General features: G+C 44.0%; 1 protein-coding gene across 1 annotated transcript in view; it reads right to left on the bottom strand.

The window, feature by feature from the left end:
* The window catches only part of camk1da (calcium/calmodulin-dependent protein kinase 1Da), a 40,395-nt gene extending 19,248 nt beyond the window's left edge, over positions 1–21,147 (bottom strand). Inside the window, exons 1-2 of the mRNA XM_076153943.1 lie at positions 20,823–21,147; positions 2,720–2,851 (exon numbers count right to left, since the gene is read on the bottom strand). Of these exons, the coding sequence (XP_076010058.1) occupies positions 2,720–2,851; positions 20,823–20,920 (230 nt within the window). The 5' untranslated portion in view covers positions 20,921–21,147. The remainder of the gene's footprint in view (positions 1–2,719; positions 2,852–20,822) is intronic.
* Between the last annotated feature and the right edge of the window lie 2,785 nt (positions 21,148–23,932).

Raw genomic sequence — 23,932 nt, 5'->3', positions numbered from 1 at the left:
TTCAAGTAGAAATATTCCAAACCATGTGACCCTATAACCTTCCCATCAGAGCCTGTTGTTCAAACCGACAGCCAATCTATCGTTTTGTTATCCTCATCCATTCACCTTTTCTTCCTCGGGCTCATCGCTGCCGTTTCCTCCCGATTTTGCCATGGTTACGGTGTCGTGATGAGGGTGTTTCCATGCTTCTGTGTGTGTTCAGGCGTTCTCGCATGTGCGCGCGTGGGTGTATATTCGTTATCCTAATACTGCCTCCGTTGACGATGGATTTCATTTGTGCGGTTCCGTGAGTGAATCATCTTTCCCATTGTAAATAGCTCAGCTACAAAGATAATTCCCTGTGGTCTCTCTACACAAACACACACACACACACACACAGCAGGTGATCAGCTAACACTTATTACGAACATACAGTATGATCTCTGCAGCAGGTAGTGAAGCACAGAGCTGAGATGTAACACACACACACACATAGCTGAAAGGATAATGTGTGTGTATTTAAGCACTACCTGTGATAATGAAAGGCTGGCAGCAAACAGGCTGACTTTAATGGCAGAGGAAGAGTCAGGGCGCATTCAGAAAAACCCTCACATACATCTCAGGCTCCTTCATGCCGCAGTCACTCTCTCTCATTCATGGATTTTCTCCTGCTTCTGTCCAGTTACTGCTGCACAGAGCTGCACACACTCACTTCACTATCATTGTTAATTCATCTCATAAAACATTTAGTTCCCACAGGGCATTGTAACGGCTCTGAATTTTGATGTATTCGCTCTTTCAAGGATGTATATAACACAGAATTGCATCTTTTCTTTTGCAGATGACGTCATTCTATTTGCTCCGTTTGCAGCGGAGCGTAAAAAAGCAGCGGAGATGAGGATCAGCAATTCCAAATCCAAGGCCATTCATTCGAGAAAATGACAGATTGTCCCCTCTAGGTGGGCATTTTACGCTCCCTCCCACACCTAAGGTCATGAGGTCTGGCTATTGTTTGAAAGAAAGAGATTGCGCATACAAGTGGCAAAACACGCTTCCTCCAACCTTAAGCAGAGGATGATGAACTTAGACATCAGGAGACAGCTCAGAGTAGAAACGCTGCTCCTCCATTTTGCTTAACAGCTGGCTGGGGTGTTTCGGGCATCTGAAGGATCACATAGCTCCCCGTCGGAAAAAAGATTGATGGATAATTACAAGACAATCACTTGAGCTGAAGGCAGTGAGATAGACCTTTAGAAGTACGACATTTCATTGCCGTTGCCGTTTTTTTTTAAGCTTTCTTCATGGACGTTGTCATACACACAGAAACTCAGTGACAACCATGTGTGATCTGTGTGTGTGTGTGTGTAAAGGAGAGAGCGAGAGAGAGGGGCCCTTGAGGATTTCAGACTAAACTGGGAGAAAGTGGGCACAAAAGTGCAGCACGACATGTTACTACCCACTAAAATAGAGCGTGTGAGACAAGAAAGCAGAGCAAATAGTGAAATATAAATGCACTGCGTTCCAATACTGCAGACCCCACACACACTTTCTGTGCATTTCTATAAGGTTCTCATTTTTGCTTGTTGCCCGCTTGTGCCAGAACCAGATCTATATTTTCCAGGTTTATTAAAGACTAGACAAGTTATGCAAACATAGCAAACCATATGCTAAAAAATATAAATTAATATGTTTTCGCTGACTTGCAAATAAAGACTGGATCTAAAGTAACAGCTGACATTGTGCTCATCCATTTTGGTGACCTGATGATGGCAGTACATGACTGGGACATCCCACTGTGTCCATTAGGTCAAAATACCACAGTACAACACCACGATGTCCCTGGAGACGCATTTATTCCAAATTTACTGGAAATGTACACACACTTCCTGTGCCCAAGAGAAGATTCTTGCTGGGAAAAAAGAGTGTTTAGAGGAGGAAATGGAGAAGCTTTCAGCAGCTCTCCACTCACAAGAGTATGGCCGTACAAAGGGGAACGCCATCTGGTATCTATAGCTCAACTATAAGAACTATCGCCATGGAATGATTGGTGCACCTGTTTTAAATATGGCACAATTACAGGGTTTATACTAAAGGATTAATTAATATTTAATGATAGATGATTTATGTGCCATTAACCAGAGCAGTTTTTGGGTTGCCAGGATCCCTTTGGCTGCTCTATATCCTACTTCCATTTCCTTTTAGCTCTTACAACACTTCAAGGAATGGCTACAGAGCATCCAGTCAAAATTGTCACAATTCAAATTTACAATCGCAGTGATGAATATTGTAGTAGTTAGTTATTATAGTAGTTTAGTTAGTCTGAGGCACCACTGTCTCACAGGGTTCAGCACTATGATCGGCCTATAGAACAGGTCGGTTGGGTTTATCCAAGTTATACTTTGGCATGAGGTATGAGACGTGTAATGACATGCATGTAAAGCATTAGGCACAGATTTACTGCTGTTCATGCACATTTAATTTTAACTCCGACGGCGCAGACCGAATCAGCTGAGAGTGCTGTTTGACTCATGATGGGTATGCGCTTGTGTGTGTTAGAGGTGGGCTACGGATCATGACCTGGCGGCGGGGGTGGGAGGTGGTGGTGGTGGTGGTGGTGGTGGGGGGTGGGGGGGTCTTAATATGTGGGAGAAAGAGAGACAGGAGACACAGGCACAGTTGCCCCGGTAACAAGGAAAGAGGAGGCTTTCGCATGTGTGTCTGTTTGTGTAGCAGCACTCACTTTCTCAGCACGGCGATTTCGTTCTCGATGCTGCTCTCCTTCCCCTTCAGAGCCTTTTTGGGGATGCACTTGACCGCAAACATGCGGCCTGTCAGCCTCTCCTGGGCCAGGACCACCTCTGAAAACGCCCCTCTGTTAAAACAAAAAAGAAGAGAGGTCACGTGACTCACAAAGCAGCTTGATTATTATTATTGGAGTTTCGGGTCATCACAGCTTGAGGGCAGACCCACACTTTTGGAAATGTTACTCTCCAGAAATCTTAACCAAGACAATCACTCACTGGGAATTCTGTTATTTTGCCTTTCACAAATCTGCGCTCGATGCTAAAACACAGCCTGCAGATCTTATTACAGCGGAATTACTGCCCAACGGTAATGTGATGGGATCTGCCAAGTGTAACATCAGGACATTAGTAACAGTGAACGAATTTGGCTCGAGGTAATTTTTGTTTGTCTTCACAACACCATTATGACTAAAACTGTGTCTAGATCTGTTCCACATAAAGCTCCAACACATTTACATCCATCCATCATCCATTGTTCAAAATTCAACATTATATCATTGATATCCATCCATTCTTTATACTCTCTCATGGGGGGCTGGGACCTGTCCTATATGATTATGATCTAGCATTTTAATTTCATGTCAGGTTGCCTTTCATACCGTCACCATCCCTCCCCCTCTCCCTCCTTTACTCCTTCACACGCCCCTCCCGCTTCCCTCTCCTGGTGAATGAGTGTGTTCATTCATTCCACTTGTATTTGTCTGCATTTTAGTGCGTGTGTGCCACAAGTGTCTTTATGCCTCCTGTTGTTGGAAAAAGAGGCTGTGAATGAGCTCTGTATGGCAAGTGTTTGTGTATCTGTGTGTGTGTGTGTGTGTGTGTGTGTGTGTGTGTGTGTGTGTGTGTGTGTGTGTGTGTGTGTGTGCTGGTGTGCTGGATCCAAGAAGCCCTCAGGCAAATTTTGTGAGGTTCATATTTTGAAAAGCCAAGCCATCTGCCACAAGGCAGGCAAGCTCAGAGCAAAGCATGGCAGTGTTGCTCACATCGTGTTACTTGTGGAGCAAAACCTGAAGGAAAAGGTGGAGAGAAGTAGAAGTACTACCAAAATGCCACAGGAATGTTAATGAATGTTAAATGCATTATTCACATTCTTCAGTATTCTCTTTTTGTCTTTGTCTCTCACTTCTTCTGTGGCACATCTTTCACACTGTAAAGTGAGCATACTGCTGGTTGCCCTTGGTGATCAGACGACTGTCCAATAAGTCAATGCAACCAATAAGATCACTTTTCCATTACCACTGCACACACCCAGTGTTTGTAGTGATAATGGCTTGTGGGTTTTAGTGACGTCAAACCTAGGCAAGACAACACGACAAGTGGCTTCGTTGCCTCTCTCTCTCGCTCTCTCTCTCCTACACACACTGACAGACCAGCATGCACGTGTTTTATGAGCACACACACACACACACTAGGAAGATTGACACACACCTTTAGACTCACATGTACAGTGTATGCACTTAAAGCAAACGGTCAGGACTATGGGCATCCATATGTGGTTGAACTCATTTGGTGAAATTTCCTCACAATGTCCAACAAAATCACATCATCAATCAGATAATTGTTGCCGCCATCACTGATACGACTTTTCCATCGCCCATCAGCCATAATCCAAACAAGCTGTTGCTGTTAACGCTGGAAGAATAGCGCCCTCCTCCTGTTTTGTGCTAAAGCGCAATCTGTCATATTTTCCATCCAAATATGGCCCGGTGGTTTCTCAACAAGGAGCAGATAAAGGCTGACGGTCTGCACAGAGGCCGTCTCCTCTCCCATTTCTGATTTGCAGTCACTATGGGGTTAAAATTTGAACCAATGATTCATATGTTATTCTTTAATTCTAAGCACATGCAATTCATTCATGCTGAACATTATGCGTGAATGATGGAGAACAATGTAGCTGAACTGTAATGAAATAGGATAATAGAATGTGATAAAGGTCAGAAGAGAGAGAGAGAGAGAGAGAGAGAGAGCGCGAGAGAGAGAGAGTGCGAGAGCGCGAGAGAGCGGAGGGAGGCAAGGGGAGGCAGTGGCTCAGTGGGTAGTGCTTCCACTTAAGAACCGGAGGGTCGCCGGTTCGAGCCCCTGCCGAGGTGCCCCTGAGCAAGGCACCGAACCCTCAATTGCTCCCCCCTCTGCGAAGGGTGGTAATGTAATGTAAGTCGCTTTGGATAAAAGCGTCTGCCAAAATGATCGTAATGTAATGTTACGTAATGAGAGCGGGAGGTTTGTGTATATGTGTGTGTGTGTGTGTGTTTTGAGGCAGACAGCAGGTGAAAATGTGAATGAAGGCTGAATGAACACAATTGATAAGCTGTCTCTCTCTCTATCTCTCTCTCACCCACACACACACACAGACCATGCCTAACATCTGGCGACTGAGTTGACACAGTGCGCTGCGTGTGTGAGCTTGTGTGTGTCTGGGGTTGACTATCAGGCAGTCCCTTCTGCCGTTACCCGCAGCAACGCGTGATTGCATTTGCTCCTATATGAACTTGTGTAATTGTGTCAGCCGAGCTCCACTGCATCCATCAGTGCACTGAGAGGGAAAACATATTGACAGCGTTTCGCGCACACGGCGTGTTTGTCTCCATCACACTCGTATCCAACAGGGAGACGATCTGTCACACACACACCAGAGAGAGAGAGTGTGAGAGAGAGAGAGAGAGAGAGAGAGAGAGAGAGAGAGAGAGAGAGAGAGAGACAGGAATAGACTGACAAGGTGACAGTGACAGATTTAATGAGCAGCAGCCATCAGTGATTCTCAATGTCACTGAAATATCTTGAACTTCAAAATCCTATATGCTCTGTACTGATTTTAAATAATGTGATGAAATCCATCAAAGGAGAAGAGAAACCAAGTATGACATCAATAGTAATGAAATAGACCACAATGCAATGCAGGAACAAGAAAAGTTGAGTCAGCCAAAGACTGCTCAGTGATGTAGAAATGACTCAGGCTTTTGTCTAATTGTCATGATTTCTCAGCCTCATTAATGTGGCTGTTGAAACAGGAGTAGGCTGGGATGATGCAGTCACTGTGTTCCATCAGTGACTCCCACAACACTGCGGAAGTCCACAGTTTTCCATTATCGCTGCGATGTTGGCAATGTAATAAATTAATTAATGCTGTTAAAAAGCGTTGTGGCATAACAGAGTTGAATCACAGAGAGAGACTGCAATGAGATCAAGATCAGCCACAAACCTCCAGCCAGTTGTCGGTCATCTAACTACCGCTCTGCTCTGCGGAAGAAACTCACTTTTAAATTAAAAAAAAGTAATGAATAAATCAAGTAAGTATTAAAAAAGAATTGTCCAGATATCAGGATACAGATTAGGAATTTTAGAATATCGTACTCTGGTTCGGGTACTGCAGGGGGGGATGTCACTCAAAACCCAATATCAATAACTAATCAGAGGCCACCACTTGCCTCATCAGACTGACAACAACCACAGTGAAACAGCGACAGCGAAGCTTGGAGGTGGACAGCTGAATGAAACTGTGGACTGACGGGGGGGTTCAGATGAGGACAGAGCCTTTCGCCTGGAATGAAAAATTTATACTGCTTGTTAGAGGAGGTGCATAGATTGGTGGAAGCACTAAAGCCAGTTCTGCAACTCACAGTTTTACAAAATGGTGCCTTTTGAATACATACACAGATTCAATATATGATGAATGCTGGCGGAACTTCGGTGGACATAATAAAGAAAACGATGAAATTGACCAATAAGAATTGAGCCATACAGGGAGCCGTATAACAGCCTACATTCACTTCGCAACATCAATGTCAAAAGGTCAAAGGATAATAACACACAAGCTAGAAATTTAACTACATTGGACTAGAGGCAAGGAGAGTCACACACTGACTGCTGAGAGCAATACGTCACACTAACAAACATACATATACACAGACACGCACGCAGAGAGGGATAATGTCAGCTCTGCAGGTCCATTTCTGCCTGATCAATAATTAGCAGTTTAATCAAAGCAGTCCTCTGAATGGACTCCCAGAGTTGCACAGACACACAGACCCACATGCACACAGACCCACACGCACATGCACACGCACACACACACGCACGCACACACACACACACACACACACAGCAGAGGGACAGATAATGACAGAGCATAGACAAGGACAATTATACAGCACAGAGCTGACGTCATCACAGAGCGGACCACAAACACACACGTTAACACATCCGCACTGATATCTCCACATGCTCTGAATACGAATGAACTTGTTTCAAGAATCCGCTTGACTCACCCTTCATTTCCTTGATACGCCAACAAATGACCATTTCTTCAAACATGTGCACACACACACAACCACACACACAGGGTGAGAAGTATTTTTTATGGGGCAATTTTTGCCCTCGCTGACTGAAATGTGGGGTCATATTAAAAACACCTTTTGTGAAATTTGTGGTGCTGAAGACATTTGAGGGGCAAAAATTTAGGTTAGAGTTAGGACATGGACATTTTGTCCTATGCTGCACGCACATGTGAAGAAGACGCTGATAAGGTAAGCCAGAACAAAGAGATGATGGAAGAAAGAACAACACAGGGATGAACCGAGGGAGTAAGAGATCAACGCTGACAAAGAACGAGGGAGACAGAGAGATGAAATGCACTTGGCAGGCAGGTGGTTTGGTTTGCTGGAAATGAACTGGCACGCTCCCACTCCTGCTTTGGAGACGAGCCATTTGCCTCTCAGACAGAAATGTTTTCATCTTTCACTACCCAGAATGCCGACGTTTTCGGCGTGGGCTAACCCTACTGGGAATGCAGCCCATGTCAGTGTAAGTGTCAGAACAGAAGGGAGCAGATAAGGTGGAAGTCTGGTGCGTGTTGATTCGTGTAGACCCATTTACACCTTACATCAGAATGAGATCTGTGTACAGATACATGGTCCAGTGCCCGAGTTGTAAATGCTGTTAAATGAGTATCAGAAACATTAGATCATCATCATCCTAGGATTACTTGAGACAACCTCATACATCCTGTTACCTGAATGCTGCCTGCTTCGAATGCAAGATGTAATGGGGACTTAGGCTCAAATCAACACCTTGCAAGCAAAACTTAACACAAATCTAATTCCAGTTCCTCGTCTAAACGTTTACCACAACAACGTTGCCATTTTTCTTCTGTATTTGTACCAAAAAAGACAAAAAACATGAAAAAATAGCAATTATGAGTGCCCATCGAGAATTTATTTTGTTCCGTGTTGCTTTCCAAGAATGCAAATTTGCATCTGTCTCCTTCTACCCATAATCCCTTGGTAAAAGTGGTTCATTCATGACAAATTTCAGTTTACTTTTTATGACTGACACTATTATTTACAGTAAAAGTGAATCTGTGCTGTTTTTTGGTGCCACCGGTGATGAGACAGTGTCATTCTCTGCAGAACGCAGATAAACTTATTAAAACCCACAAACTGTTACAGACTGAGCTGTGAGTGTTGCTCAGTGTATGGATGAAAATCTCTCCACACCGTGCCTGCGGCTCCACGGTGAGAAGAAAGCGCAGATTCAGAGCACCATTAACAAAATTGCTCACTTCATACACAATGTAATGCTTATAGTACTAAAGCTTTTGAGATTCCAAACTGTAGCTGCATCTATAGTTCACTCACTTTAGACCAACCCAGTCATATTTGGGCTAGCGATTAACTGAATGAGATACAGTGCATTTACGCAGAGATACTGTATTGTGCCACTTTGATCAAATGTTTAAGGCAATAAATTGATTTTGAAAACATGAAAAAAACTTAGGAGGAGACCACTAGGGGCAGCCCTGAGCACCACAGGCACATCAAACATTACACAGCATTACGAACCCACTTGCCTCCTGTTTTTGGCCACTTGATAAATGTAATATTCACTCTCCTTTCACCTCAATTTGGTAGCCTTCAGCCCCTGACAAATAATGTAAATATTGTCTTTACACCTTAATGAAAAGAATAACTTAAAAGATCATTTGACATTTGGGAGTAAATATTGAACATGTCTGGCCAATCCCTTTTTTTCTTCATCTGGGGTCCGACCCACAGGCTGAGAACCACTGATCTGAATCACCATGGTAACGAGAGGCGAGGCACGAGGGGGAAAGGATTTTATTATGGCTGCGGTGCGAACACCGCAGAGCAGAAAAGCAAGAGGCAAAATGTAAACAATCTCTCTCTCTCTCTCTCTCTCTCTCTCTCACACACACACACACTTACTTGTACTTCCAGATCAAACCGGACTACCACTCCCATTCAATATGACAGATGATGAAATGTAAAAGCATTTAGAGTGGAGTAAAGGCAGCTACCATGCATGCATGTGTGTGCACACACTATACGCCTTTGTTGCTAAACGTGTAGGCTTACACAGTACTGTTGCCACGGCAGCAATTAAGTGCCAATTATAGTCTGTATTCTCGCTGTGGATAAGATAGCGGAAGACAAAGATGTCAGAGAAAGAGATAAGAACGAAAAGCCTTCTGTGCAATTAAGATGTACAATATAGACATATCAAGTACAATTGGAAAATCACTGCCAGTGAAATCCAAGCCATTTCCCAGTATGGATAACAAGTACAGGCTTCACTCTACAAGCAGTGCCAGGACAGATGGGACATGCATGTAGAGCAACCAATGCCTTTAGTACAATAATACACATTGTCCAAATAATTTTCAGAATGTCCAAATAATTTGCATGGATGAAATAACCAAGATATGGACCACCATTGCCTTAAAGCCACCAATCAGAAGAAAGCAAACAATTCGACAAATAAAATGTTCAAAATGGAACATTGGACGACTACAGCCGCAAAACGTAATAAATTGCTATCTGGCTCTATATTGTAAACACATCAAGGTGCTAGTGTTGCCAAATCATGAAGTGTTCTAAACTAGTTCTCAGCAGGGTGAAATGACAAAGCTTTCACGCCAGCTCCTTAATCCTGCTGGAAGCAAACCAAGTTAACAGCTACGTCAGCAAGACAGAGAGAGAGACAGAGAGAGAGAGAGAGAGAGCGGCACCAAGAATTGTATGCAGATGGACAAAACTGGGTGCCACCAAACGAGTGCATTCTCAATAGGTTGGAAGAGGAGCACTTTATGACACAATGCAGAGGCCCAACATGAAGAATAGTGTGAAATTTAGAGTGAATTTTGGATTGTTCCCTGCAGAAGTGAAGTGAGTTGAAGCTTCTGTGAGTCAGTTAAGCTATCAAGGTCATGACCAAAATAAAATATCTTTGTAGGGCGTAGGGACTCATCCTTTGTGACAGGGTGAGGACACACACCCACCAGAGGTGGTTTGCTTACACAATGAATTTGTTCTGTCGGCCATTGTTATTGTTTAGTCATTTGAATACAATAAATGGATAATTTAATACAATGCATTTCCCAATTCATTTCAACAATCAAGTATATTGTACTGTTGATTTCAATAGCAAATAGACCTTTCCCAAACGAAAAGCACAGGCGGAACCAATAACTGAAATGGTGGCTGTTTCATTTGGGCGTGCCAGGAAATGATTCCTGTGATCCCACAAGTGCAATATTACAGTCATAAAGTGGAAATAGGGAGCTACTGCGCAGAAAAGACATCATATCACTAATTCACTCACTCGCTCTCTCTCACACACATACAGTCACATATACACAGGCGCACCCACATTGAGCGATGTATGGATTTGCCATGGTAACAGCCAAGCCTTGACCACTGCGAGGAAGTCAGGAGGCTTCTCTTCTGTTGATTTCAATCACAGTGCCCTGGCCTGCGTGATGTGGATGCGTTTGGACATGTATAGGGTATCAATAGTGGTTTGTGGCTGAGAGAGGGAGGGGGAGAGAGAAAGAGAAAGAGAAAGAGAGAGAGAGAGAGAAAGAGAGAGAGAGAGAGAGAGAGAGAAAGAGAGAGAGTGAGAGAGAGCGAGAGAGTGAGAGCGAGCGAGAGAGTGAGAGAGAGAGAGAAAGAGAGAGAGAGAGAGAAAGAGAGAGAGAGAGAGAGAGAGAGAGAGAGAGAGAGAGAGAGAGTGAGAGAGAGCGAGAGAGAGAGAAAGAGAAAGAGCGAGAGAGTGAGAGAGAGAGAGAAAGAGAAAGAGAGAGGGAGAGAGAGAGAGAGAGTGAGTAATGTGTCCCAATGTGTATGCACAGATTCATAGCGATAAGACATGAGATATTAACAAAAGGTTTCAGATATTACAAGTTTCAGGAAAACAAGACAGAATTACAGGACAATGTGACAAATGACGCAGTGGTTCTAAACACTGCATTAATGACTACAATCATTTATAGGACTAAAAAGCCAACTAATGTGTGGATGGATTACCGATTTTTCCGGCTAGTAGAGATGCAGCATTTACTCCGACACTGAACATTAACTCACTTCCAGCGATGGCTATTATTTACGGAAACTGTGTTTCAGATCATTACACTCTAAGTATTGTACTTGAAACAAGTGGGAACTTGACTACAAGCAGATCAAATATTGTTCTCGGGTAATACCCAGTGCATTGTGCTTTTCTAAATATGTTTAATTTTCAAAATATGCCTTACTCCTTCAAATAAAAAAGCAGCGGAACCTTCCTTTAATAAACTGATGGAGACAAAGCTGATTTGATAACAGAGCAAGAGACAGTTTATCTAATCTGACCTTCAACACACACACACACCCTGTCGGCACACCATAATGGAGATTCCCAGTCTTACAAGTACAATCACACTAAGAGAGTATGACACAGGCAGAGACAAACAAGCAGCGAGAAGTTTTCTAGATTGAGAATAATCACTTATATTGTAATGTTACAGGGGGTGAAGACAAACCCTGTGTCCGGATCCTGCTCTGACTCCGCCTCAAAAATCAAAGCAACTCTTCCTTGACCCCAACAAAATAACATTAAAATCCATTTGTTACTTTTTGAGACAATCAAACATAAGGGACAAACAAACCCTGGTGAAAACACATCCTCCTTGGCTGAGGTAACAAAACAGACCACAGCAGATATCATTATCCCCTGCACAAAGACAACGTGTCTCTTACAGCCCACAGACTTCGTACTTCATGGTAATATTTAGTATCTACAAATTTTGATTAAATGTGTCACAGATGGAAACAAATGTAGCTCAACACCCTGCTCACAGACAGAACCAGTGATGCCAACTGTCTAAGTCAGCTCTCTCTCTCTCTCTGTTTGTGATGATCAAACATGAGACAATGATACAAATCTTTAATGTTGAAATATTGGCACTCAAGCGCATTTTGATTACATACACACGCACAAGTTCATACTTGCTCACACACACACACACACACACACACACACACACACACACACACACACAGGGTTCAGGGAAACAAGTGTTAACATGTTTGCGTAACAGCACATTGCGGTGATTCCATTTTATCTCGGCACTGGCAATACATTGCAAACTCATTCAATCACTGCTAACGTCACTTTAATATGAGTCACACACACACGTCCACGCACAGAGGGGTGTGTAAGCCGCGGCAGAGGGTTTGCACTAGGTGTGACTAAACTGGCCATTCAACAAAACAGCCCCTGTCTGATTCCAGCGACAGCCTGCAGCCAAGCACACTTGCTTATTAGGAGTGAGTGCCGATGTGTGGGCTAAGCTTCTGTGGCTTCATTGGCTTAGTCGTCATTTTCACAGCTGCGAAAGGTGCGGTTCTTTGATGATTTTGAAGCCTGGGGCGAGTTTCAGTTGTGACATTATGTCATTCCATATATTCCGGGAAACTGTGAAAATCGTCAAAAGTCCTTTTCATCAACGGCAGGGCGAGAATGTGGGCGTGTTCTTTTGATTCCCGACATGACATTTCAACGAGCATTCGAGCGGAAAACTGCACGAGTTGGCACTTCCATAAATAAAGCTGTTACTGCAATTACAATAAGAGAGCGACAAACAACACCAGCGTAATAATGACGCAGACCTCTACGGGCCAATCGGGACCCTGTATGTCTCCTTGTTGTGACCACTAAAAGTAACACTCTACTTGGGACCGATACTGTGTAAAAAAGCTTAAACTGTGCTAAGATGCCACCTTGTTTCTTCCAACTCGGACATATCCTGACAAATAAACTGATCCGTGCACAAATTGTTAAACAGTGTAGCGCCCCCTGTGGCCAATTCGTGTAATAAAAATAACCCCATTAGTGTGCATTAAAGGGTTTCTATAGTTTGAATAACATCTGAGATTGGGTGCACGACAGACTCATGAATGGTCGGATCAGAGCCCCACCCACCCCTAACCCAACGGAAACATTGCATCACCCACTTAGGTTGATCAGGTTCATTTCATACATGACAAAACAAATCGATGACAGCCAAGCCACACACAAGCGTGAGACAGTGTGTGTGACATACACAGCTTCATGCTGGTGTCAACACATTAACCCGCCAATGAGCACATCTGCGAAGGAGGTCCGGTGACATATACATTGTGTGTGTGTGTGTTGTTGTGTGCGTGTGCAGAATGCTGGCACTGGGCCAGTCTAATAACAGCTAAATAACAATGCAGCTCTGACTAGACTGATGATGCATGCAACATTTTCTCTCTCTTTCTCACACAGACACATGGTGAAATAGCTTTTGCATAAAATGTAACACTAGCTCTGACTCCGCCCACCCCTCTCTCTCATGCACAATATCAAAGCTAAGGTAGTTACGAAGTTGGAAGTTTGGTAGTGTGTGTGTGGGTGTGGGGGGGAGGGGGGGCACTGTGTTCTGCTCAAGGACGACTAAAACATAACTAGGCCAAACTGAGTTGCATAAATACACACACACGCACAGACATACTATTTGAAGTACAGTAGTGGGACTTAGTGAAAGTAGGTCTGCTATAATACAGAAAAACCTCTAAGGTGCCGACGAGTGTGTAAATGTGTGTGTGACACAATGTTCAGTGTAATTCTTATGAGAGCAGAGTGTGTGTATGTGTGTGTTTGACTTTTGGCATGTCTTAAGCCAAAGACTTTTTTGTGATACTGAATGGTGAGCGACTGTAATACTGTCTTGGTTCTGTGTGTGTGAGCCAGCATACATACTGTACTGTATGTATTTGAGTGTGTGTTCTAAAGGTGTGTGACTGCGAATATGTGTGTGTGTGTTTTGAAGGCGTGCGTGTATGCGAGTGTGTACAGTCGGCCTCTAAATTACCTGTCCAGAAGACGGAGTGTGTGCTGGCCCGGCAGTAGAGCCGCTCGCTGCTCTGCTTCCATTAACGGGGGCGATCATTCACAATATCATGGGCAACAGCTAGTCGTTACCACAGCAACCTCCTGCGCGCACACTAATATTATTTTGGCGTCTGTTGTTACGGTAAGCTTACTTTCAAGTCCAGACAGGGTTATTAGAGTGAATTACAAGTAAACTAAAGCAAAAGTCACTTTGCTTAAACTATAAATTAAAACTATCTTTCTCTATTCCGTGAAGTCGGTCTTCAAGCTTGAGAAGACAACATTTGCAATATCCCAGAATATAATTATAATTGCAATTCTTCTTTCAACCCTGGACAATTTGCATGTATTTGCGCCCAGACAAGAAGAAGAAGAAACTCAGGGAGGGAAAAAACAACAGAGACTTCTAGATTGTGAAATTTGGCATGAAATAAGTCCTTTTGTGTTGGTTTGTGGTACTGCTCATTGTCATTTTTATGTTATACATCACCAAATCAAAGAGAAATGCCCGTCTCAGCTCATAATGCTGTGATACATGCACCCCACAGGATATGCACAAGCACGAGCACCTACACACACTTGCACACTGGCTGCTGCAAGTGAACCTTTACATAAATCACCACCAATCCAAAAGAAATGACGGCAGCGTTAACAGGGCCTTTTGGAAACATGATTTACTTATTGTCATGCCGGTCACAAGTGCACTCTTTGGCAATCAATAGAGGTCAATTTTACTCACATTTTTATTTACCAGAGCGGCACTAGACGAGGCCTTTGGAAAATGTAATCAATGGCAGTCGTGTGACCTCTTCTGTCGCTACCCGCAGTCTGAATAGGGGACACGTGGCAAGAAAAGGGGACGAGATGAAGCACAGGCAAGACGCGTGTTTGATGATTCATTCTGAACGCAACATCGGCCTTCATCCTCTTTGAACCGCATTTGATTAGGGCTTTTTGTGTTGATTTGGCAAAATTACTGCGCTAATTCTGTGCCTAATGTCAAGGGCGGCGCCATTAAATGTGAGAGCGGGATTCCGACGATCACGTTTGACTATTTTATGTTCGAAAACATCTTCACATGCTGGAATTTGCCTCTGCTCATTCTCAAAAGGCTTTGAATCAGTCACATGTTGGTAAACACCGTTGATTAGTCAAGAGTGCGGCTTCTAAGGGGCAAAAGCTTTCCCTCTGCGGCTTGCAAACTAAATTCCGTTGCTCTCCCGGCAAAGATGTCTCGACTTTTTGCTCTCGAATTTCCACACACAAGTCAAAGGTCAATCTTCAATCAAATCCAATTGAGAGAATGGCGATTTCAGGTGAGAGAAATCGCCGCAAATTTGAGTGAGGTTGGGCAGGAAGCGCGCTGGAACGCTTGACAGTACAAAACAGGTAGAGGGCGCTGTTTCCTCAGCACGGAAACGGAAAGGTTTGTGAACGTACAGTGGCCCTATATGTGCCTTAGCATCTTTACTTTCTTTACCACTTCTTTGCCTTTCCTCTCTCCTCCTCCTCAGCATTTGTTGTACTTTTCAGCTGCTCTGTCAGACGCAGCAGAAAGAGAAAATGCTAAGCTGCTTTCTGGCACGCTCTTCTGTCAGCATTCAGCAGGTAATCACAGCCATCAGACTTCACCGCTGGAGGTTTTCACAGACTTAAAATGTTAACGGTGACATTGTCATACAGGAAAATGTCGAGAGTTCTATCTTCATTTCTCTCCAACCGTGACGCCGGCACACACTGATTCAGCCAATGACAGCTCATGCGAGCTCGCGGAGAGCTTGCAGAGAGCTTTGTGTGGTAGGGAAGGGAGATGAAGCTGGCAACTGTGTTCAGCCTCTTTGATGAAATGCATAGTGGGATAAGTTTATCCAGTCCAGAGTCCAGAGGTGTTTAGTGGCGTGAAGTTAGATGCCGTGCTGCCTATAGCACTTAGGATGTTTTCACGCTTAGATTTGTCCCTGGTTTGAACATGTCCCGAACTAGACAACTGGAGGGTGATCGATTGATCTATTAGTGGATTTCCTTAACACACGACTACGACTAGGAATACCTTAGATGGGAAATTGTTTTGATTTTGTCACTCCTGTCTTCAGACCTCTCGGAGCACATTGAGCATTCTAATGTGACTATTGTGAAACCCAACTGAACAAAATACCAAATCACACAGTGAAATACACAAAGAATCTACAGGTGTGAAAATGCCTCGGAACTTCACACTGCTTTGTTCATGGCTTGAGGTAAAAGTACGAGCAAAGCCATTCCCACACACAGCTCAGTCTGAGAGCATTTCCCTGATGGTAACCACAACACTTTAATCTTGATTTGTACAGGAAACAAGCTCTGCCCTGCACACACTCTCTCTCTCAGCAACGCTCTGCCTCACACTCACACAGGGGAGAGGAGAGCCTTTCTCCTTCTCCTTTCCCCTCCAGGCAGTCCAACCTGTTTGCCTTTCTTCTGCCAGAATACACAGCGCAAGCATCTGAGTCGCAACACTGATTTAGACTTGTGCAACTGTTCAGTGAACCTTCAAAAGAAATTGTGTTACTGGATCTAATCCCAAAGCATTGGGTGACAGATTATCAGCATTAGCGCCGGAACTTGCTTTGGACATTGATGCTCCAACTTGAGGTCATCTGGATACTTCATCTCCACCAACTCAACCGACCCCCTCACCCCTCATGTTCTCTTACTCGAGTCAGTAACAAAAATACGGTCATCCTACCAACTGCTCGCTCCATCACAACAAGCAACATTTGTGTCCCAGCATGCCCTGTTTTCCCCCTCAAACCGCAGATGTTGTTGTCGAGACCCTTTTGGATTACACAGCAGGACTGAAACCAAATCCTTCGGCCAGGAGAAACAAACTGAAGCAACACCGGCGAGTGATCCATTTCATCAGCTGGCCAAAAGTACTCATGTAGTCTTTTTCTATGTGAGTCAGATCACCCACTGGACAGGTTGGAGAGGAAAGGAGGTGAATGAACCATCATAACGCTTAGAGCACAAGAGAACAGCAATTTAAAAGCATCTAAATCCTGTCCGTATTCGTATTCTAGTAAGCAATCACACACAAACAAAGAGAGAGAAATAAGAAATACGGGACTCCATGTACAACTCTGTACAACAATGTACACAGGTGGAATTCCTTCAAGAGTTCTCAAAGAGTTGGAGAACATTCCACAAACATCATATACTGTATTTCCCAGTAAGTCAATAATAACTATTACCTGACCGTTTTCCAAGGCAGAGAGATCAAACTGTCTCATTTCTATTTTCTCCATGATTACAACCAGAACTGTGCTTCCATAGCATGTACAGACACACTGCAGCATGCAAGCAGATGTTGCATAGGGCTGCACAACAGTACATAGACAACAGGCTGTGAGTCCATTATGAGCTGTATGTGATCGGCCAGAGGCTTAAAATAGAGTGCTTATCCGATAATGTACAAAAGTTTTATCATCATTAAGACACAACAAAGAATAGCATCGCTCAGATTTAGTAACGCAGACACAGGATCAGTCTAGTCAGGCTTAATCTATATTGAAATCCTGAGCTCATCTGTGACTGAAAAGAGACGAAAACAACAACAACATACGATACCCCCGTAAGTAACCAGATAACCCATGACATCAACAACACACATCACCGCCATGCCTTTGAAATGTGACGTCTGAAAGGATTATGAGTGCTCACACCCACTCAAGCCAAAACACACGAGTGATTGAAGAGGAAAGCGAGCTGTCCACCAGTGAAGTTGGGTTTGACACACAGCAAATGCGCTGCTCCTTCTTCTATTTATAAGCAGATATTTATGGAGAAAAAGCTTTGAAATAACCGTTGTGTCTTTGCCCAACTGCACTTTTTACACTTCCCAAAATATGAAAGATTGCTAAAGTTTAACAGCGGGGCTCACAGGGAAATCCACAGAGTAAAAGATACAGACATAAAGAGAGCAAAATAGAGAGACTTGGAGAGAGAGAGAGAGAGAGAGAGAGAGAGAGAGAGAGAGAGAGAGAGAGAGAGAGAGAGAGAGAGAGAGAGAGCGAGAGAGAGAGAGAGAGAGAGGTGTGTGTGTGTTCTGCGGTCCCTGAAACAGTCGAAAGAACAGTGCCAGCAGCGGGGAAGTAGAACATCAATTAAGGGCAGCGTGCCCTAGATGGCACAGCAACATTCCCACAATGCACTACCACCACTTTGCTCTGTCGTTATGGCACACATTAATGCGCAGGCACGTGCACACACACTAATGGAGACCTTCCAGGGAGTCCATTTAGGCTTTGACCTCTAACCTGAACCTAGACTCCCAAACGTGAAGCTAATGATGAAGTTGAGAGAAAACTTTGAGGTGCACTGATCGCGATGGTAAAACTAAATGTTGCTGTCATGACAACTGAATACACAGGTGTACACAAACAAACACACATACACAGGGTGTATCTCCTCACTTCTACGCCATTCTTCATCTTTCTTTGACAGTTCTTTGCCCTGGGTTCTCTCTCTCTCTCAAACACACACATACACGCACTGCTGTTGGTGATGAATTATTGAGTAGTGAGCAACAGGGACACACGCGTTGCTGTATACGCACCAGGGGAGGGTAACAAGACACCAAGGACAGATTCGTGTGCTGTACATGGCTAACATCAGCGAATACTACAAAGATTCTGTGAATGCATTGTTCAGGGACAGAAAGTCCCTAAGTGACGAAGGCCAATCATTTTAAGTGCAAAAGATGTGTGATAACACACACGCAGGCCACATGCACACTATGTTAGGAGTGTGTTGTGACTGAGCATAATGGGTCAGATGTTGGTGTAGTTGTCTCACCAGCCAACCAGCTGAATCGTCTGCCAATCAATCAGCCCGTCAGCGGGGCCACAGCTCGGAAAAAAGCTGACCCAACAATTTATTTGACACTGCAGTCACAATTCTATTCTTGCTATGGTATTAGTTAAGTCGCCCATACCTGCTTCCTACTGGCTTTGGTGCACCTGAACACACTGCCAGTAACAGTAACTGATGTGTATCTCTGTTAGTCTCTCCGTTATCAATAAATTGCTGCTGCTTGTATCCCTTGTCTGTGTGCTTCATCACACTGATCAAAACTCTCATAGCCGCTCCTGACTCAGCCTCTCTTCCTCCTCAGTTCCTGTTGTCACACACACACACACACACACACACACACACACACACACACACACACACACACACACACACACACACACACACACACACACACACACACACACACACACCTCCTGTGCCTTTTTCTGCTGATGCGTCTGGTTCAAAGACCCGTCAGCAACTCTGGTTAATGTGTAGCTGCAACATGGCCGACTTGGATCACTGGGTCCCCGACAATTCTGCCCCAGAGTGTGTCTGTCTGTGTGTGTGGTCTACATATCAGCTGTTTTGCAGCATAAAAAACAGACCAACCATGCTCTCTGTCCTCCTCTTCACACAAAGTGAAATAACTTTTCCAAATCCCATGCACTGGTAATCCCAATCTGGACGCACAGTGTGTGTCTCGTAGAGGCCTGCTGTCCAATGGAACACACTTCTTTTCTCCCAGCGGGAAAACAGAGCAGGCCAATGGATGCTTACAGGGACTGGCTGTTAAGAGATTTAGCAGGTGACGACCTGTTTCCTCTGGTCGTTAAATGAGTGAGAAGCGAAAAGATGGAGGGAGGCGGGACAGAGGAGGCAAGAGCACTACGCAGGAAGGAGGAAGAGCAGAGAAGGCATCAAATCAAATCTTATTCAGGACCCAAAACAACAAGACAAAGCGATTCTGAGTGGGACAATGCTGCTGCTGCTGCTGCTGCTGAGAGGCTGAACTTCCTGTGGCAGGTTGAATTCCTGCTGTCAGTACAATACAAATCAACTCCAGGAATGTTATGTAATGTTTCAAAAATGACAATAAAGTCACTACAAACTCACTCGCAAGCACGTTGGATGATACACAAGCCCATAAATGAGACACCTATCACAAAGGCTGAAAGATGGATGGATCATAGTAGTATCGTAGGAATGTTCAAACCAAAGTATCAGAGATCAGATAAAAGTCTTAAGAAGCCGTCTGTGAGGCAGCACACATACTGTATGCTATTAGTGCTAGGGGAATATAAAAGGGGATCATATCATAGGATGTTTGTAGGCGTTAATCACAGTGTTGCTACTCTGCCAGGGATAGAACAACAACAACAAGTATTAGTCTATGACATCCAATCTAAGTCCCGCTATAAATACAGGAAAGCCCCATGCAGATATAATGATGTTTTTTTTGTTCTCACATTTTAATCTGGGTACCACGGGGAGAGGGGGGGGGGGGGGGGATTTGAGTACCACCGGTGGTACACGTATCACAGTCTGAGAACCCCTGCCATAAACATCAATGAAATGATCAAGAGAACCAGAGATATTCCAAGTCCATTGGGTTGCCATTGGAGACATGACACACTACAATTTTGAAAAGTTTTGATGTAAACTATGCTGACTGGCATTAAACGTCCTTATGACCAAATTGTTGCAAAGTAGCATTTGGTGTTAATCCACTCTTGAACACCTCACTGTTTATGTTACTGTTCATCCCAACTCTGTGTGGGATGAGACGTTCCATAAAGCCTGAAAGGTGATAATGATCAATCAATCCTTTGTTTATATTCTATCGATCCGGGGCTGAAGGAAGGCTCGTACAGCCCCTAAGGAACTATCAGAGGAATACTACAGGAATACCAATAAGTCCAGTGAGGTCACAGTAAACTCACAATAGAGGAGAACAGGTACACGCTTTGTGGAAAATTGTCACGGGAAGTTATTCATATCAATCAGCCGTCTACTCACGTGCCAAGGACTTCTTTAAAATCAAAGCTCTTCTTGATTTCGTCGACTTGTTTTTTCCACGTCTCTCCCCTGCTGATGTCTCCGTTCTCCCGAGCCATGGCGCTTACTACCGGCCCGACCGACCCTGGGCTGCGGGAGGAGGGATGCAAAAAACACAAAACAACAAAAAAAACAAAAGAAGCAACCTGAGGAGGAGAGTTTAAGAAGAAGAATGGAGCCGAGTTGTGTGTGTGTGATGCGTTTGGAGGGTCCCGGTGGTTTGAGAGCTCCGCTGCAGCAGGACCATGTGAGTGCGCCTGCAGGTTACCGTGTCCCTGTTGCCTGCCTGCCTCCCTCCTCCTCCTCTTCTCCCTTTTCCTCCTCCTCCTCCTCCTCCCCCCACCTTCCCCCTCCTTCTTCTCTCCGGCCGTCTGACCGACAGCGACTGTCAGCGATGTGAGGCGAGAACAGCGGTTCTGGTTAGGCCTTTCAAATTAAAACTTGAAATAAACGATTGGTCCTTTGTTGATATGATAAAAGAAAAGAAAGAGAAGAAGAAGTAGTAATGCCTCTTTTCGAAAAGCACACTAAAGTTATGAAGGAACATTAGATAAGACACCGATAAATAAATAAGAATACAGGCATAAAAATAAACTAAAGGCATCATTACAGACAGTAAAATAGACCATTATTTCTAACCATTTATTTTTTATTTATTTCTAACCAACCAAGAATTAAAATAGCGTTCAATTATTCAAATGTTTTCCTGCATTATACTTGACAAATGAGGAATATCATATTCAAGCAGAGTTAGATAAACATGATAAATTAAACGTTTCCCCAACTGAAGGTAATGACGTAAATATAAAAGGTTTGTAATAATCATTGTATATATGATCATTCAAATCCATTCAAGTGTCTTCAGACGGTCCGCAATCGTGCTGCCTCTATTTTGTAGGCAAAATCCCCCAACTTCCTGTCTTAGTCTGGGTAATAATATTTAACTTGACTGCAGACCTGCGGTTAACGCCGTTAATTGCTGCACTGATAGCGCGTTTAGGGGGTTTCCGTTCCTCTATGAAATGTTTTTATCCCGCAAAGACGATCGTTTATCCACAATGTTCTTCTGTTTTATAATGATGATAGTGTCATCACCACAAAGCCAGGTTTCAATGTGGCAGCGCCTGTTGTAATAGCACGAGAGGAGACTTAGTGGTGTGTGTTTGATTCACGCATGAATGAAATTTTCATTTTGCACCAAATCACTCAGTCATCCATCAATCCATGGCCATATGGTTTCCCAAAAAGCGTTGGCAGGGCTGCATGATCACCTGGGTTGACCTGGCAACATGACACCTGGATTACAAAGATTTAGTCAGCGGGGGAGAGCTGATGACCCACAACTCTGACAGCTGCAAGGGGCCAAGGTCAGCTCAGGCCAGGTCACATCCACCGGACACAACACAATGCCTTGCAAACTCTACAGACACACAAGCTCTCACTTGTAGGCACACACGGGAACATTGCATGGACACATTCCCTTGTGTTTTACCCCGACTATATAACCACTATAATTCCCAAGCCACTGGATGCCAAACTCCAGCCTTTACACTAAACATAGCTACAATTATAATTAGGATTAAGTTAAGTCCAACACAACGTCACATTATGGGAAAGTCTAAATATTTGGTGTCGCGAGGGGAAGAGAGAGAGAGAGCAAGTGAGAGAGGATAGTGTGCCGCAGCTCATGAGTATTCTGGCTGCAAACTACTGCAGCTCTTCCTCAGCACAACGGGAGGAATCCTCGTCTCCCTCCTCCCGTTCCTTTGCTCTTCGCCGTCCTCATCCCCTTTGCTCTGAGTCAGCAAATAGAAGCTGCCCCTGATGAAAGATGATTACCCACGCTGCAGAGGGAGGAAGAGGAGGAGGAGGCGTACAGGCCATTGGAGACATGACAGAAGGGGGGTGGGGGGTTCACACAAAGGCTGAAACCCTAGAGTTACTTCTGCAGACTGGTTGTCAAAGAGGAGATATCACTGGCTGCGTTAGACCTCAGAGGGCAAAGCCAAAGTACAGAAAAGAAACCTTATTATCATCATTATTACTATTATTATTGATTGTGTTCCACTGCATTTTCTGTACTTCTTTGTAAGACAAAACTAAAACTGTGTTCCTTTTACAATTTTTGCTACAACAAATTGAGCACTTTTCTGCAAATGCCAAAGCTGTATTACAAAATCCAATCAGGCAAACAACACAAGTGACCAATTCTGATTTGAACTTCACTTGTTTCATTAGTTCCTGTCTGGTTGCTGAACATTCATCATCTGTGACATTAGCAAAAACGTCTACACTCAGACCACTTGTAGCGTTTGTTGTGGCTGAAAACTTTTCCAGCCATCTGTGCTGATTAGGGAACCTGATTGGTTCATTTATGCATCCGTGGGTGGATTTAGATTCCTTGTTCACATTGTCCTTTTCAGGGTCTATTTAAATCCTTTTAACACTTTTAATGTGCAAAAAAAACCCATTGCTCTACCTCTACTCTGTTGTTGCTGCACCACTATGCACAGTGAGTGAAGACGTAGGCAGTTTCGGGTCCCTATAAAGGTCCAGCTTTGGATTGACTGCCACCGAATAACAGAAACACAAGTGCATATTAGCGTGATGGTAGATAAGGAGCAGGTTATTTCAATAAAAATTACAGCATCAGCTAAATGACAAGGTTTGCCTATAAATGCATTCCTTTAAGGGAACACTGCCTCCAAGTGGACAACGAACTGTACTGACACTTTCTCCATTGTGGGTCAAACCACGACATTTCTTTCATGTCTTGGCGGAATGTTGATTTCATTTTCATAATAATGATTCTAACATTTCCCAGAATAGGAGTTGCATACAGCCTCCCATCCTCTGCACTTCATTCGGCGAGCCGCAACTCTTGTCATACCAGCTCTTTCCATCTCCCTGTAATTGCTCTATCAATCTAACCAAGGAGAAACAGAAATGAAGTGCCCTACACCGTACACGCACAGCTCATTTAGCTCCCGGCGTAACGAGAACTGTTGCGTAAAAAGCGCAATCAATTTCTGATGTGGCAGTTTACTGCACCCACCAGGCTGACAGCCCAG

This window comes from Genypterus blacodes, unplaced genomic scaffold (genome assembly GCF_046128005.1).
Source record: "Genypterus blacodes isolate CSIRO-AG114 ecotype Tasmania unplaced genomic scaffold, CSIRO-AGI_Gbla_v1 ptg000007l_1, whole genome shotgun sequence".
Classification (NCBI taxonomy): Eukaryota; Metazoa; Chordata; class Actinopteri; order Ophidiiformes; family Ophidiidae; genus Genypterus; species Genypterus blacodes.
This window is presented reverse-complemented; position numbering and strand designations above follow the sequence as displayed.